Source organism: Tinamus guttatus, unplaced genomic scaffold (assembly GCF_059628265.1).
Source record: "Tinamus guttatus ecotype Peru unplaced genomic scaffold, ASM5962826v1 Tinamus_guttatus_pri_ptg000106l, whole genome shotgun sequence".
NCBI lineage: Eukaryota > Metazoa > Chordata > Aves > Tinamiformes > Tinamidae > Tinamus > Tinamus guttatus.
In genome coordinates, this window is record NW_028288640.1 from 96361 (window position 1) to 108973 (window position 12613).

Sequence of the window (12613 nt, forward strand, 5' to 3'; positions counted from 1 at the left end):
GCTATCTTGCACGCATTCCACGACCTCCCAGGCTGTCCTCTCTGCTTTACTGGATTTTCAACAAGCATCTGATAGTTTGAAGTCCCCCACAAGAACAAGGGCAGCTTATCATGAGACTTCTGCCAACTGCTTGCAGAATGCCTCGCCTGTCTCTTCATCCTGGTTGGGTGGCTCTATGGCAGACTCCTACCAGGAAGGCTGTCAACCTTGTTGGCCTTCCCCTTGATCCAGACCCTACAAACTCTCCTTCACCCACTTGAGGCTCCCTGCGGTCGAAGCACTCCCTAACACACAGTGCTACGTCACCTCCTTTCCTTCCTTGCTTGTCCCTTCTGAAGAGCCTGTAGCCATCCATTGCAGCACTCCTGTCATGACAGTGGTCCCACCACGTTTTGGTGATGGTGACAATGCCATAGTTTTCCTGACGCGCAGTGGCCTGTAGCTCCTCCTGTTTGTTGCCCATGCTGCATGCACTGGTGTAGATACACTTCAGCCGGGCTGCTGAGCTCTCCCCCAGCCCTGGCAAGTTTCCCCTGGGCTCATCCCTCGTAATCCCAGTTTTATCCCCCTCCCTCTTCGTTCCTACTTTAAAGCCCTTTCAATGAGCCCCACCACTGCGCTCCCGCTCCCTCAGCCAGCTTTCCCAGTGTCCTGTTGATGGACTTAAGATTTCTTTTGGCAACTTCATTACTACCCCGCAGAGGACCAATACCAGGCAATAATGAAGAGGGCCGTACAAGACCTGGGAGCCCTCTAGTGATGTCTCGTGTGTGTAGTCTCCTGGTGATTTCCCTGGGAAACCCTCTCTGCTGCCTCCATTTGCAGCAGGATATGGAGCAGAGACCTCCAAGAGCCCTTTCCCCTCCCTGGCTGCTCTGTAACTCTGTGAATGGTGGATGAGTGTCCCTCCAGGCTGCACTGGCTGCATTGGCATCACCTGCACTAGTCTTAATCTGGAGATAGGTCTGACACCAAGTGTGACTGGGAGGAAAAACTTGCAATGGTTTTATTGGAAGCAGGCAATGGCTGTACATGGGGGCTGTAGGGCACGACGCAGCAGCATCTCTGTAGTCCCCAGGACGCAGCGTCCGTCGCTCTGCCACTCCGCTCTGTGCCAGCCGGCACCTCAGGGGACCTGTCTGGCACGTGCGTCCGCTCGCCGCTCCTCTCGCTGCCCCGCGATGCAAGGGCAGCAGAACGCTCTGCACAGAGCCCCAAGGGCCGTCCTGAGCCACGAGCGCCATCGCCGGGGAGCTGCGACATGCGGGAGGGCGGTGGTGCCTGCAGGGGAAGCAGGGCCTGGTAAGAGGCTGGGCAGGCGGCAGGGAGCACCTGCCTGTGGCAGCCACCAAGGGCTTCCCAAGGAGCTGTGGCCTCAGCACGGCAGCTCCCAAGCGCTTCCTGCTGCCGGCCTCGGTGCTGCTGGCTGTGCGGGGCAGGCCCGCTGTCCCCAGCAGGGCTCTCCACTCAGGTACGTACCTGGCTCCACCTCTGGTGTGGGGCTGCAGGAGGAGGGCGACTCCTCATCCTGGTTGTGCTCCGAGGCCACCTGCATGGGCAGAGCAAGAAGAGGAACCCAGGAGTCATTAGCTGGCCCTGCTCAGGGTAGCGGTGCCCCGGGCAGCATGGGGGAAAGGCTTTGGGATTGGGGCAGGCTGTCCCTGGCTGTGCGTGCCAAGGGAAGGGACCTGCGGCTGGCACGGCCATGGGACAAGGCTCGTTGTGGGGCCGTAGCAGCAGGGCTGGGCAGGGGGAACAGAGGCAGCCGGGGGTGTGTGTGGCACAAGGGGGCTCGTGCCCTGGTGTGGAGGGGGCTGCTGCTGGGGCTGCCCCTTCCGTCCTCGCTCGGCATCCAGACCCCAGGGCTGAATGTGATGTGGGTGGAGCAGACTTCATCCTTGTGCTTTTGGCACTTGGAAACAGAGAGGAGCCGGCATCTCCCCATGGAGACATGGCAGAGGGCAAATGTCTGGGGGTGACAGTGGGATGCCATGGGCAGGGGGCTCTGATGAGATGGGGCAACTCTAGGCACCCCCCACACAGCTCCCACGGCAGCTCCCGGGGACGGTGGAGACAGGGGAGGCGCTGCTTGCTCACCTGGGGAGCAGGGCCTGCAGCCAGGGGAGAAGCTGCTGCTGTTGTTTCCTTGGAGATTGGCTGCTGCTACTCTCATCCCAAGGGGTTTCAGTCAAGGGAGAGGCCTCTGGTATAATTTCTGGAGGAACTGATGGGGCTGAAGGAGCATTTTCCCCTGCATCTGGAGAATCGCTGGATGCAGGAGAGGCCTCTGGTTCTGCTCCTGCACTTGGTGCTGGTGGGACAGACACGCTGTCCTCTGCATGCAGAAAGCTGCTGTCCAAAGCAGGTGCTCCTGTCTCACTGCCTCTGGGCACTGCTGGCTCCAGAGAGGGGCTCTCCACGTGGCCAGGTGCCTCGCTCACAGCCTCTATGGTGCTGACATGGGGCGAGCAGGGCACCTTCTCGTGCTCCGTGTCCTTGTCCACAGCCGGGCTGCAGAGGCTGGCTCTGACCCAGGGCAAGGAGTTGATTTCCTCCACCTCCTCCCCTTGCACAAGCTCTTCCCCAGCCTCCTCCTCCTCATCAGTGTCCTCTGCTCTCTCCTCCTGCAGTGCTCCCAGGCCTCTCTTGCCTCTCTGCACCTCCCGCGTGGGGGCATGAGCATAGAGCCGTTCCAGCACCTCCCACTTGCAGCTTGCGCCTTTGAGGAGCTCCACTCGCGTGATCTCTGGTCTCCAGAGGTCATAGAAGGAGTTTCTGGCGAGGAGCTAGAAGGAGAGGGAGGTTTGTGAAGGGAGGAAAGGCCTCGTGGGGCTCCGCCAGTGCTTTGACAAGCCAGCTGTCCCGCACGGCGTGGTACAGCTGCTGGCCACAGCACTGGGAGGGCTCCCCCATGGCCCAGCACTCCTTGCACTCACCTGCTTGGGTTTGGCATTGAGTGATCCTGCCGGCGTCAGGGACAAACGGTTGTCACGGCCCTCCTCTTGCTCGCCTTGGCTCTCTCTCAGGTTCTGCTCCCTCCTTGGAAAAGCTCCTTCTCGGAGCTGGGCCAAGCCCTGTCCAGTGCGGTGCAGGCAGCTCCTCTCGAGCTCCTCCAGCGGCTCTGTTTTGATGCTGAGCACAGCCAGGTAGCGCGCAGTGTTGTCTTGGTGCACGTGCACTGGCCTTCCTTGGAGGTAGCACGTGATCTCCAAGGGCTGCTGCCGTGTCCGTGATGTCCGTGCTCTCACTGGCCCAGTTGGACAGCTTAGTCCGCTAGGCCAGCTCGGCCAGCTAGGAATGCTGCACTGGAATTCACCCCGACGGCTGTAGGGATCACGCCCTGTCTGAGGTGCAGAGGATGATGTGCTGGGGCGCCACTCTATGCTCTGGAGCTGCCATGATCTTGCCCGTGCACCTTGATCGATGGCGCGTGCCAGTGCATGTGGTGGCACAGGTACAGCGAGCTCCATACGAGCACCATCGGCATCAGGCTGTGCTTGGTCCTGTGGAGCGGGCGATAGCGTTTCCTGAGGCCTTCCAAGGCTGGTGGAGGGCTGCGGCTCTTGCGCCGTGGAGGGGACATCGCTGGCCTTCTCCTCCACAACCTGCAATGAAGGCCACCACAAAGGCAGTCCTTACTGCCGTCCTTGACCCTTCCCTCCATCCTTCCCAATGGGAAACCTCCTGCAACCTCTGACCCCCTTGACGATGGCTCTGCCATGCAGGTGGCTGCTGCCCTGCTCCCAAAGGGTGCCTGGGGAGAGGGCTCGTGCCTGTGGACAAGCCTTGGGCAAAGGCAGCTCCTCGGAGAGCCCGAGGCGGGTGCGTGCAGGCTGCCGTGCAGAGCAGCGCTCGGCCTGCCGGGCACAGAGACCTCCTGGTGTCTCCCAGCAGGTCCCGCCTGCTTCTCGGCCCCATGGGGAGTCAGGCAGAGGCTCGGCCTCCACCACCGCTCAGCTCTGTACCTGTACGATGCCGTGTTCAGAGGTGTGTGAGCCCTGAGGGCCGGGCAGCGGTGACAGCCGGTCCCTTTGGTGGGACGAAGCCGGGCTCCCGCTGCGCTGCACTGCTGCGGGCAGCTCCTGCTGGCCCACCTGTGGGGAGAAGGAGGCCCGTGATGGGGACACTTGTGTTGGTACGAGCAGCTCCTAAGCACAGGAAACCCCAGCCTTGTGTCGAAGAGAAGGTTGTGCCAAGCATGGCCTGGCCACGTGTGGCCTGCACTTGCTCTCTGTCCTCTGCCCAGAACTTGCAGGGTCTGTGTGGGCCTTGGTACATGCAGGTGGGGCTGCTTTGTCTAAGAAGAAATGCCCACGGCCAGGAAGACACATCCCCTTGCTCGAGAAACTTCCGCCTGGCTCTATTGATCCAAGGTCTTTCCCCATCACCCTTGTGCTCTCCATGCGAGTCCTGTCCCTGCCTCCCAGCTCTCCTTCCAGCCCCACCACTCACCTCACTCGTGCATTCTTGCATGCTGGAGATCCCTTCCATGGATGAGGTGCAGGTGTTCACCTGCTGCTCCTTCTCCATCTCTAGGAACCGCTCTGAGGACCTCTCACACGGGCACCAAGGGGAGTTGCTCCCTGCTGGTTGCGCCGCTCTCCTCAGAGTGAAGACCCCAGCAGGGACACGGTCACCTTGGGGACTGCCCCATCACAGTGGCCTGTGGGCACGATGCCACCCCCATCACAAAGCCCTGGGAGTCGCCATGGGGACACCAGGCACCGCGTCGTTTCCTCCTCTCCCCACTCCTGAGCAGGTCCCTGGGGCGCAGGACGAGTTGTCCCCTCCACAGCTCTGCGCTCCCCGGGCCTTGCAGATGCTGCTCCTCGTCAGGCGCTCCATAGCAGACACCCACCACGAGGCCACCCTGTTGCTCTGCCCCCCATCCTCACCCCTGTGCTCTTGATTGCCTCTTGAAAAAGGAAAAGGAGAAGAAAAAGGAGAAGAAAACGAAAAAGAAGAAAAAGGAGAAGAATTGGAAATGGAAAGAAGAGAGGGAAAAAGAGAAAAGAAAACAGCATTACGAAAATATTAAAAGGAAAAAGAAAAAAAAGAAAAGGGAAAAGAAAAAGAAAATGAAGAATAGAAGAAGTGAAAAAGAAGAAGAAGAAAAAAAAACAGCTGGAAAACTGGCTGGGGCATCCCAAAGGGCCATCTGTGAAGGAAGTCCTAGAGGGAACCTTTCCTGGCCCTCACTTGCCCCTAGGGCCTGAAATCTTAGCACTACACACACACATCTTCAGGGGGGATGATTTTAGTGCCTGATATCACTTGGATAAAACACGCAACACTAAAACAATGATACAGGAATATATATTTAAACAACAATAAAAACAGAACAATATAATAAACAATAACAACAACAACAATACAAACAATATCAATAAAAATAACAACAAGAATATCAACAATATCAACAATAACAAATATTACTATAAAACTCTCCAAAGAAAAATCCAAATAAGATGTTATTGCTGGTGTCCGTGGGCCCAGCACATCCTGGCAGCAGCCAGGGTGAAGGGGAGCTTGGCCTGCAAGGGAAAAGGAGGCGTGAGCAGGGCTGAGGAGCGGCTCGGGGGCTCCCGTGGAGCAGAGGCTCTTTGGCGGCTGCGCGGGCTCTTTGGCAGCAGCGCTGCCGTCATTGGTGCCCTGGCAGAGGCTTGGCGTGGCCAGCGCAGCCCAGAGGCCGGCAGAGGGGCTGAGGCAGCAGGTGCCCAGGCCTTGGGCGCTCCTGCGCCCTGTGCAGCTCTGCCCCGGCGCCACGGCCCGCCAGAGCGCCCGCACACCTGGGCCAGGCTCCCGCGCGGCTGCTCCCCAAAGGCAGCGCGGAGCAGCGCCAAGGGGCCGGGCACAGCCCCAGCTCTGCCCGTGCAGCCGGCAGCAGGGGCCATACCTGGGGGCTGCAGCCGGAGCTCTCCCAGTCCATGGGCTCCTCCGTGCTGCAGCCGACCAGGCCGCTGCTCCCCACAATCTGGAAGAGAGCAGGAGAGCTTGGTGGGGACAGTGCGTGGGGATGAAGAAGGATAAGGGCATCCAGTGGCTGTGGAGGTTGTACCTGGCTGCTGCCAGAACTTTGCCACTCCATAGGCTCAGGATGGTCCCCTGCAGGCCCCCCCATTCATGCTTGGAGCCTGCAATACAGAGAGAGGGCAGGTCACAGAGCAGGAGGTCCCTGGCCCCAGCGCCCCTGTTCCTGCAGCAGGAAGCGGGAAAATGGGAAGGGGCTGGGACCAGCCCCAGCTCTGCCTGTGCAGACAGCAGCAAGGGCAATACCTGAAGACCACAGAAGGAGCTTTCCCACTCCATGGGCTCCTCATTGTTGCAGCCATCCAGGCCTCGGATGTAGGAAGTCTGGAAGAGAGCAGGAGAGCTTGTGGGGACGGTCATGGTGGCAGCGCTGGCTCTGTGCGCGGGGCCTCGTGTCCCCTGTGTGCGCGGGGCAGGCGGTGCACAGAGCCAGGGCGCCAGGCTCAGGCAGCAGCCCCCGAGGCCGTGGCCACTCCTGGCCCTGGCGCAGCTCTGCCCCAGCACCCAGGCCTGCCAGAGCTCCCTGCCACCTCTGCCACCAGCCCTGCGGCTGCTCTCGCAGAGCCAAGCACCAGCTGTCCCCATGTAGCCTCTACCTGCGTGCACAGTACCTGTCTGCTACACCCCGAGCTCTCCCAGTCCATATCCTCTACTTTAGAGTTATCCATATTTTTCACTGTCCTGAGCCTGCAATGGAATGGAATTGTTTACATTTGCAGCCATGAGCACCAAGTGTTGCGCGGTGGCTTTGTGGCCTCCCCTGGGAGGCATCGCGCAGGCTGCCCTGGAGCCCCGCAGCTCCCCTGCTTCTCATGGGCACCACGGGTGGCCCCTGGTGCTGCGCGGCCCTGCTGCTCACCTGGCCTCGCTGCTGCGTGGCCAGCACTGGGGCCACTGTGAGGCGCAGCCCTGGGAAGCATCCGTGTTCCCGTGGCGATAACTGCCCCTCTGGGATGTTCCACTGCTCCGTGGGGGGAGGAGGGCAGCGGCAGGGGCCAGGGGGGCCGCCGTGAGGAAGGGTCTGCGTGTGCTGGACTCCCCCTGGCACTGCTGAGCCTGGCGGCAGAGAGCAGTGCGTGGCCTTGGGCTTGCTGGGTGCCAAGGAGGGCTCCTCACGCAGCCCCATGGTGCTGCTGGCGGCTGCCTGCCCAGAGGCCGGGCTGCACTTGGGGCTCTGCTCCCACCCCTGCAAGCAGCCTTGAACACCTCGCTCTTTCTTCCCTGCTCCCGTGCTGCCCTTACAGCCCGATGGACTCAAGAAAGTTTTGTCTTCCATAATTGAGACGTGTTCCTCGATAGCGCAATGAGCGCCATGGGCAGTTGTGCCCTGGGGCCAGGTGTGCGTGTCCTCAGCAGAGCCCTTGTGAGTTGGTGGTGGCCTGGGACCTCTTTTTGCAGCTTCATCCACTTTCTGATTTCCTCTGGTTACATTGCTCCTTTCCTTCTAAATGGCCAGAAGTGCATGTATTACCCCAAAGGTATATTTCAAGTCACATAGATATTGGCCCACTTTCCTCCAGGTAACTCCAGAGTCTGTGTGAAAGCAAGCAAATCAGCTTTCTGAGGTGACGTATTTACAGTTCATGGTCCTTGGTTCTTTGTTCTTTGTTCACAACATGGAGCTTTTTGTAGATTTTCCATTCATTTTGGTGCATTTGCGCCCTGTTGTGGGCCTTCCCCATTCAAAAGCGAGCAGCTTATGACTTTGTTCTTCCCATACGATACAAAAGAAAGTGTCTTTTAAATCCAAAAGTGTAAGAGAGAGGCTTAACACAATTTTGATGTTAAGAGTATGCAGCTTAGGTACAGCAAGATATATGTCAAACACTCTTTGAGTAATAGCACTTAGATCTCATCCTCTGATTGCCTTGCCTTTAATTCCACTCTTCCTGGTGAAATACCACTGGTCACAGGCCTGCAACTAGATTCAGCACCATTGATAACAAGTCTTGAAGCTTGTCCATCCAGCCAGTTCTTGATCCACATGCTCGGCACTTAACCACACCAAACTGCCTGAGCTTCCCAGCATCCCTAGAAGGATGTTACAGGAGATGATGGGAACGAGAAGCTTGTTTCATGGGCCAGCTTTTACAAACAAGTATTCCTGGCTGTTTTTAAGAATTTCAGTTCATCACTGCAGTCAATAGCAGCTTCTCCAGCACTGTGAAAGTCACCTTCTCCGTATAGCCTCGACTGTGCCTAAGGCAAAACGGGGAAGCAGGCAAGACTCTCCTCTCCATGGCTCAGCATGATTCCAGGCAGCTCGTCTCTCCTGCACCTCCAAACACCGCTTTCCAGAGAGGGGCCGAGTGGAGACCCACATGTGTAAAGCTGCTGACGGACAATCCAGAGCAAGGCGGGTGCTGAGTGAGGGCAGTGCCTGATCAGAGAATAAACACGTTGCTCACAAGGCCCCTTGCACCCATGTCACGAGGCAGAGGAGCCGCAGCTTCTCTGCAAGCAGCCTGCGTGGGGCAAGGGCTTCCCAGCGCCTTTCCTGCCGCCGGGGGCACTGCGCACGCCTGGGCTCTGCAGGCGTCATGCGCGCAGGCAAGGGGGCTGCGTGAGGAGCCCTCCTTGGCACCCAGCAAGCCCAAGGCCACGCACTGCTCTCTGCCGCCAGGCTCAGCAGTGCCAGGGGGAGTCCAGCACATGCAGACCCTTCCTCACGGCAGCCCCCCTGGCCCCTGCTGCTGCCCTCCTCCCCCCACGCAGCAGTGGAACATCCCGGAGGGGCAGTTATCGCCACGGGAACACGGATGCTTCCCAGGGCTGCGCCTCACAGTGGCCCCAGTGCTGGCCACGCAGCAGCAAGGCCAGGTGAGCAGCAGGGCCGCGCAGCACCAGGGGCCACCCGTGGTGCCCACAAGATGCAGGGGAGCTGCGGGGCTGCAGGGCAGCCTGCGCGATGCCTCCCAGGGGAGGCCGCAAAGCCACCGCGCGACACTTGGTGCTCATGGCTGCAAATGTAAAAAATTCCATTCCGTTGCAGACTCAGTAGAGTGAAAGAAAATGGACAAATGTGATGTTGAAGAGATGGAGTGGGAGAGCTCAGTGCAGGTACTGTGCACGCAGGCAGAGGCTGCGCGGGGACGGCTGGCGCTTGGCTCTGCGAGAGCAGCCGCAGGGCTGGTGGCAGAGGTGGCAGGGAGCTCTGGCAGGCCTGGGTGCTGGGGCAGAGCTGCGCCAGGGCCAGGAGCGGCCAAGGCCTCGGGGGCTGCTGCCTGAGCCTGGCGCCCTGGCTCTGTGCACCGCCTGCCCCGCGCACGCAGGGGACATGAGGCCCCGCGCACAGAGCCAGCGCTGCCACCATGACTGTCCCCACAACTCCCTGCTCTCTTCCAGACTCTGGGAAGTCAAGGCCTGGATGGCTGCAACAATGAGGAGCCTATGGAGTGGGAAAGCTCCTTCTGTGGCCTTCAGGTATTGCCCTTGCAGCTGTCTGCACAGGCAGAGCTGGGGCTGGTCCCAGCCCCTTCCCACTTTCCGGCTTCCTGCTGCAGGAAGAGGGGCGCTGGGGCCAGGGACCTCCCGCTCTGTGACCTGCCCTCCCTCTCTATTGCAGGCTCCAAGCATGAATGGGGGGCCTTCAGGGGACCATCCTGAGCCCATGGAGTGGCACAGTTACGGCAGCAGCCAGGTACAGTCCTTGCAGCCCCTGGATGCCCTTATCCCTCCTCTTCCCCACGCACCATCCCCACCAAAGTCTCCTGCTCTCTTCCAGACTGTGGGCTCCAATGGCCTGGTCGGCTGCAGCACGGAGGAGCCCATGGATTGGGAGAGCTCCGGCTGCAGCCCCCAGGTATGGTCCCTGCTGCCGGCTGCACGGGCAGAGCTGGGGCTGTGCCCGGCCCCTTGGCGCTGCTCCGCGCTGCCTTTGGGGAGCAGCCGCGCGGGAGCCTGGCCCAGGTGTGCGGGCGCTCTGGCGGGCCGCGGCGCCGGGGCAGAGCTGCACAGGGCGCAGGAGCGCCCAAGGCCTGGGCACCTGCTGCCTCAGCCCCTCTGCCGGCCTCTGGGCTGCGCTGGCCACGCCAAGCCTCTGCCAGGGCACCAATGACGGCAGCGCTGCTGCCAAAGAGCCCGCGCAGCCGCCAAAGAGCCTCTGCTCCACGGGAGCCCCCGAGCCGCTCCTCGGCCCTGCTCACGCCTCCTTTTCCCTTGCAGGACAAGCTCCCCTTCATCCTGGCTGTTGCTGGGAAGTGTTAGGCTCATGGATGCCAGCAATAACTTCTTCTTTGGATTTTTCTTTATAGACTTTTATATTAGCATTTATTGTTGTTAATATTGTTGTTGCTTTTATTGTCGTTATTGTTGATTATATTGTTGTTATTTTTCTTGTTGTTGTTATTGTTTATTATATTTTTATTGTTGTTTAAATATATATTCCTCTATCATTCTTTAAGTGTTGTGTGATGTTTCCAAGTGATCCCAGGCACAAAAATCATCCCCACTGCAGGTGTGTGTGTCTAGCCCTAAGATTTCAGAACCTAGGGGCAAGCGGGTCCAGGAAAAGGTTCCTGTAGGATTTCCCTTTACACACGGTCCTTTAGGATGCCCCAGCCCATTTCTATCCTTTTTCCTGTCTTATTCTATTTCACTTATTCTTCGTTTTCTGTTTTCTATTCTTCTTCATTTTTCTTTCCATCTTTTTCTTCTTTACCTTTTATTTCTTTTCTCTTTATTTTTATTATTTTTTCCTCTTTCTTTTTCTTTCCATTTTTTTCATTTATTTCTTTTTCTTCTTTTTTTTTTCTATTTTTCTTCCTCTGAGGGTGGTTCTCTGGGAGAGAACTCTAGCAGAGAAAAGGAGTGTAGGACATCACTGAACCAAAGCGCATTCCCACAGGCAGCAGGGACACTCAGGCGATCCCCTTCTAAATGCCTGCACTCAAACAGTGCCAGGAGAGGACAAGCTCATCCTCAGGAGAGCAGGCATTGCTCTTTGGAAAGGAAGGGAGCTCCAAGGCCAGGCCTGCAAAGGAACAATGGTTCTTTTGTAGCAATGTGTATCCATTCCAGTGCCGGGCGGTGGGATTTCTTGCCCCCTTACGGCGTTGGGAATGAGTGTATGGTGCTGGGCAAAGCAGGACAAGCAAGGAAGAAGGCAAGGAGGTTGTTGGAAGATGAGCTGGAAGGCAGCACTGCCAGGCCCAGCGGGAGTCGCGCGGCACACGGGGAGCAGCTGAGTGCGCCTAACAGCCTGGCTCATTGCGGCCAATGACCACCTGCAGGGACCAGCCCTCACGCACACGCTCGCCCCAGTCCTGCTTCACTGCTTTAGCCCTCTCTTCAGCTTCCCACAACGAAGATGCCCCGGATCTGCTGCATCTCTGCATGGCTCTTGCTTCGGGAGACAGGCCAAGAAGGTAGCCTCAGATCCTGAAGGAATCATAAGTGTCCTGAGCAGGGCATGATGATCACTCCTTCTTCAGACTGGAACACAGGGGTACACTGCGCCCTGGAAGCAAAGCCCCAGCAGCACCTGCCCTGCAGCACCACCATGGGCAGGGGAAAGCAGGAGAGCAGCTTTGACACAAAACGCCCTCTCTTCAGGCACCCCATGCACAAGAAAAGGCACCCATCCGTCTGGCCTTGCCAGAGGAACATCAAACGAGATGTCCTCAGAGTGACGACCTTAAAGAAACTAGGGGCAGCAGCAGGAGCCTTGCTCCTCTCTTCCTCACGCTCACTCACCCTAGCACAGCTCTAATGCTGCTGGGAAAACCAATGTGTGCAAGCCCAATCTGCAGCTGCTCTGCTTGCACAGCACAGTGTCTGTGTGCCCAGCAAGAGGCCTGTGCTTGGCCCTGACATCCTCACCCCAGCCCTTCCGCAGTCCACCCGTGCCTGAGACCTGGCAGCTGCTGGGGCCAGCGCGGGGCCTCTGGCAGCAGGGCCTAAGCTGCGTCCACAGGGGCAACAAGGAGGACCCGGCAGTGACAGCCCACTCAGCCTCATCTCCACCCCTGCAAAGGCCATGGCACAACTCGTTCATCCTGCATGGCAGCTCTGAGCACGTGCAGGACACCAAGGGCATCAAGAGAAGGCAGCAGGGATTCCCCAGGGAAAATACTGCCTAAGCAACTTGTCATGGTACTATGGGTATGTGTGATGACTGGCTGGGTAGATGAGGGGAGAACAGTGGATATTGCCTCCCTCGACTTCAGCAAGCCCTTTGATACTGTCTCCCATCACAGCCTCCTCGGTAAGCGCAGGCAGTGTGGGTTAGATGTGAGGTGAGCAGCCTGTAGCTGAGAGCAGCCTTGGTGCGGCTCCTGCACTGCTGCCCCTGCCACGGTTTCCTAGGGCTGCAGAGGGCAGAGCAGGCACAAATGTGCCCTGAGCAGCAGCAGGGACCTGCAGCTGCTGCAGCTCTGCCCAGCACTGGGCTACAATGCTCACTTGCTAAGGGAAAGAATTCCTGACTTTCAGGGTAGGACATGAAAGCCGAGGGCTGGTGGCGTGAGGAATTGTCGGCAGGCATTTGGCTACTGCCCTGGGAATGCTGGAGGGCAAGTGTGAAGCAGAGCAGTGTTCCCTGCAGGGAGGCGCGAGCAGAGGGCTGGGCAGCGAGCTCAGCCCC

General features: G+C 58.7%; 1 protein-coding gene across 1 annotated transcript in view; it reads right to left on the reverse strand.

Moving 5' to 3' along the window:
- The window catches only part of LOC148595378 (olfactory receptor 14C36-like), a 57049-nt gene that overhangs the window by 17037 nt on the left and 27399 nt on the right, over positions 1 to 12613 (reverse strand). Inside the window, exons 2-3 of the mRNA XM_088520931.1 lie at positions 2937 to 2962; positions 1480 to 1549 (exon numbers count right to left, since the gene is read on the reverse strand). Coding sequence (XP_088377057.1) covers positions 1480 to 1549; positions 2937 to 2962 — 96 coding nt within the window. The remainder of the gene's footprint in view (positions 1 to 1479; positions 1550 to 2936; positions 2963 to 12613) is intronic.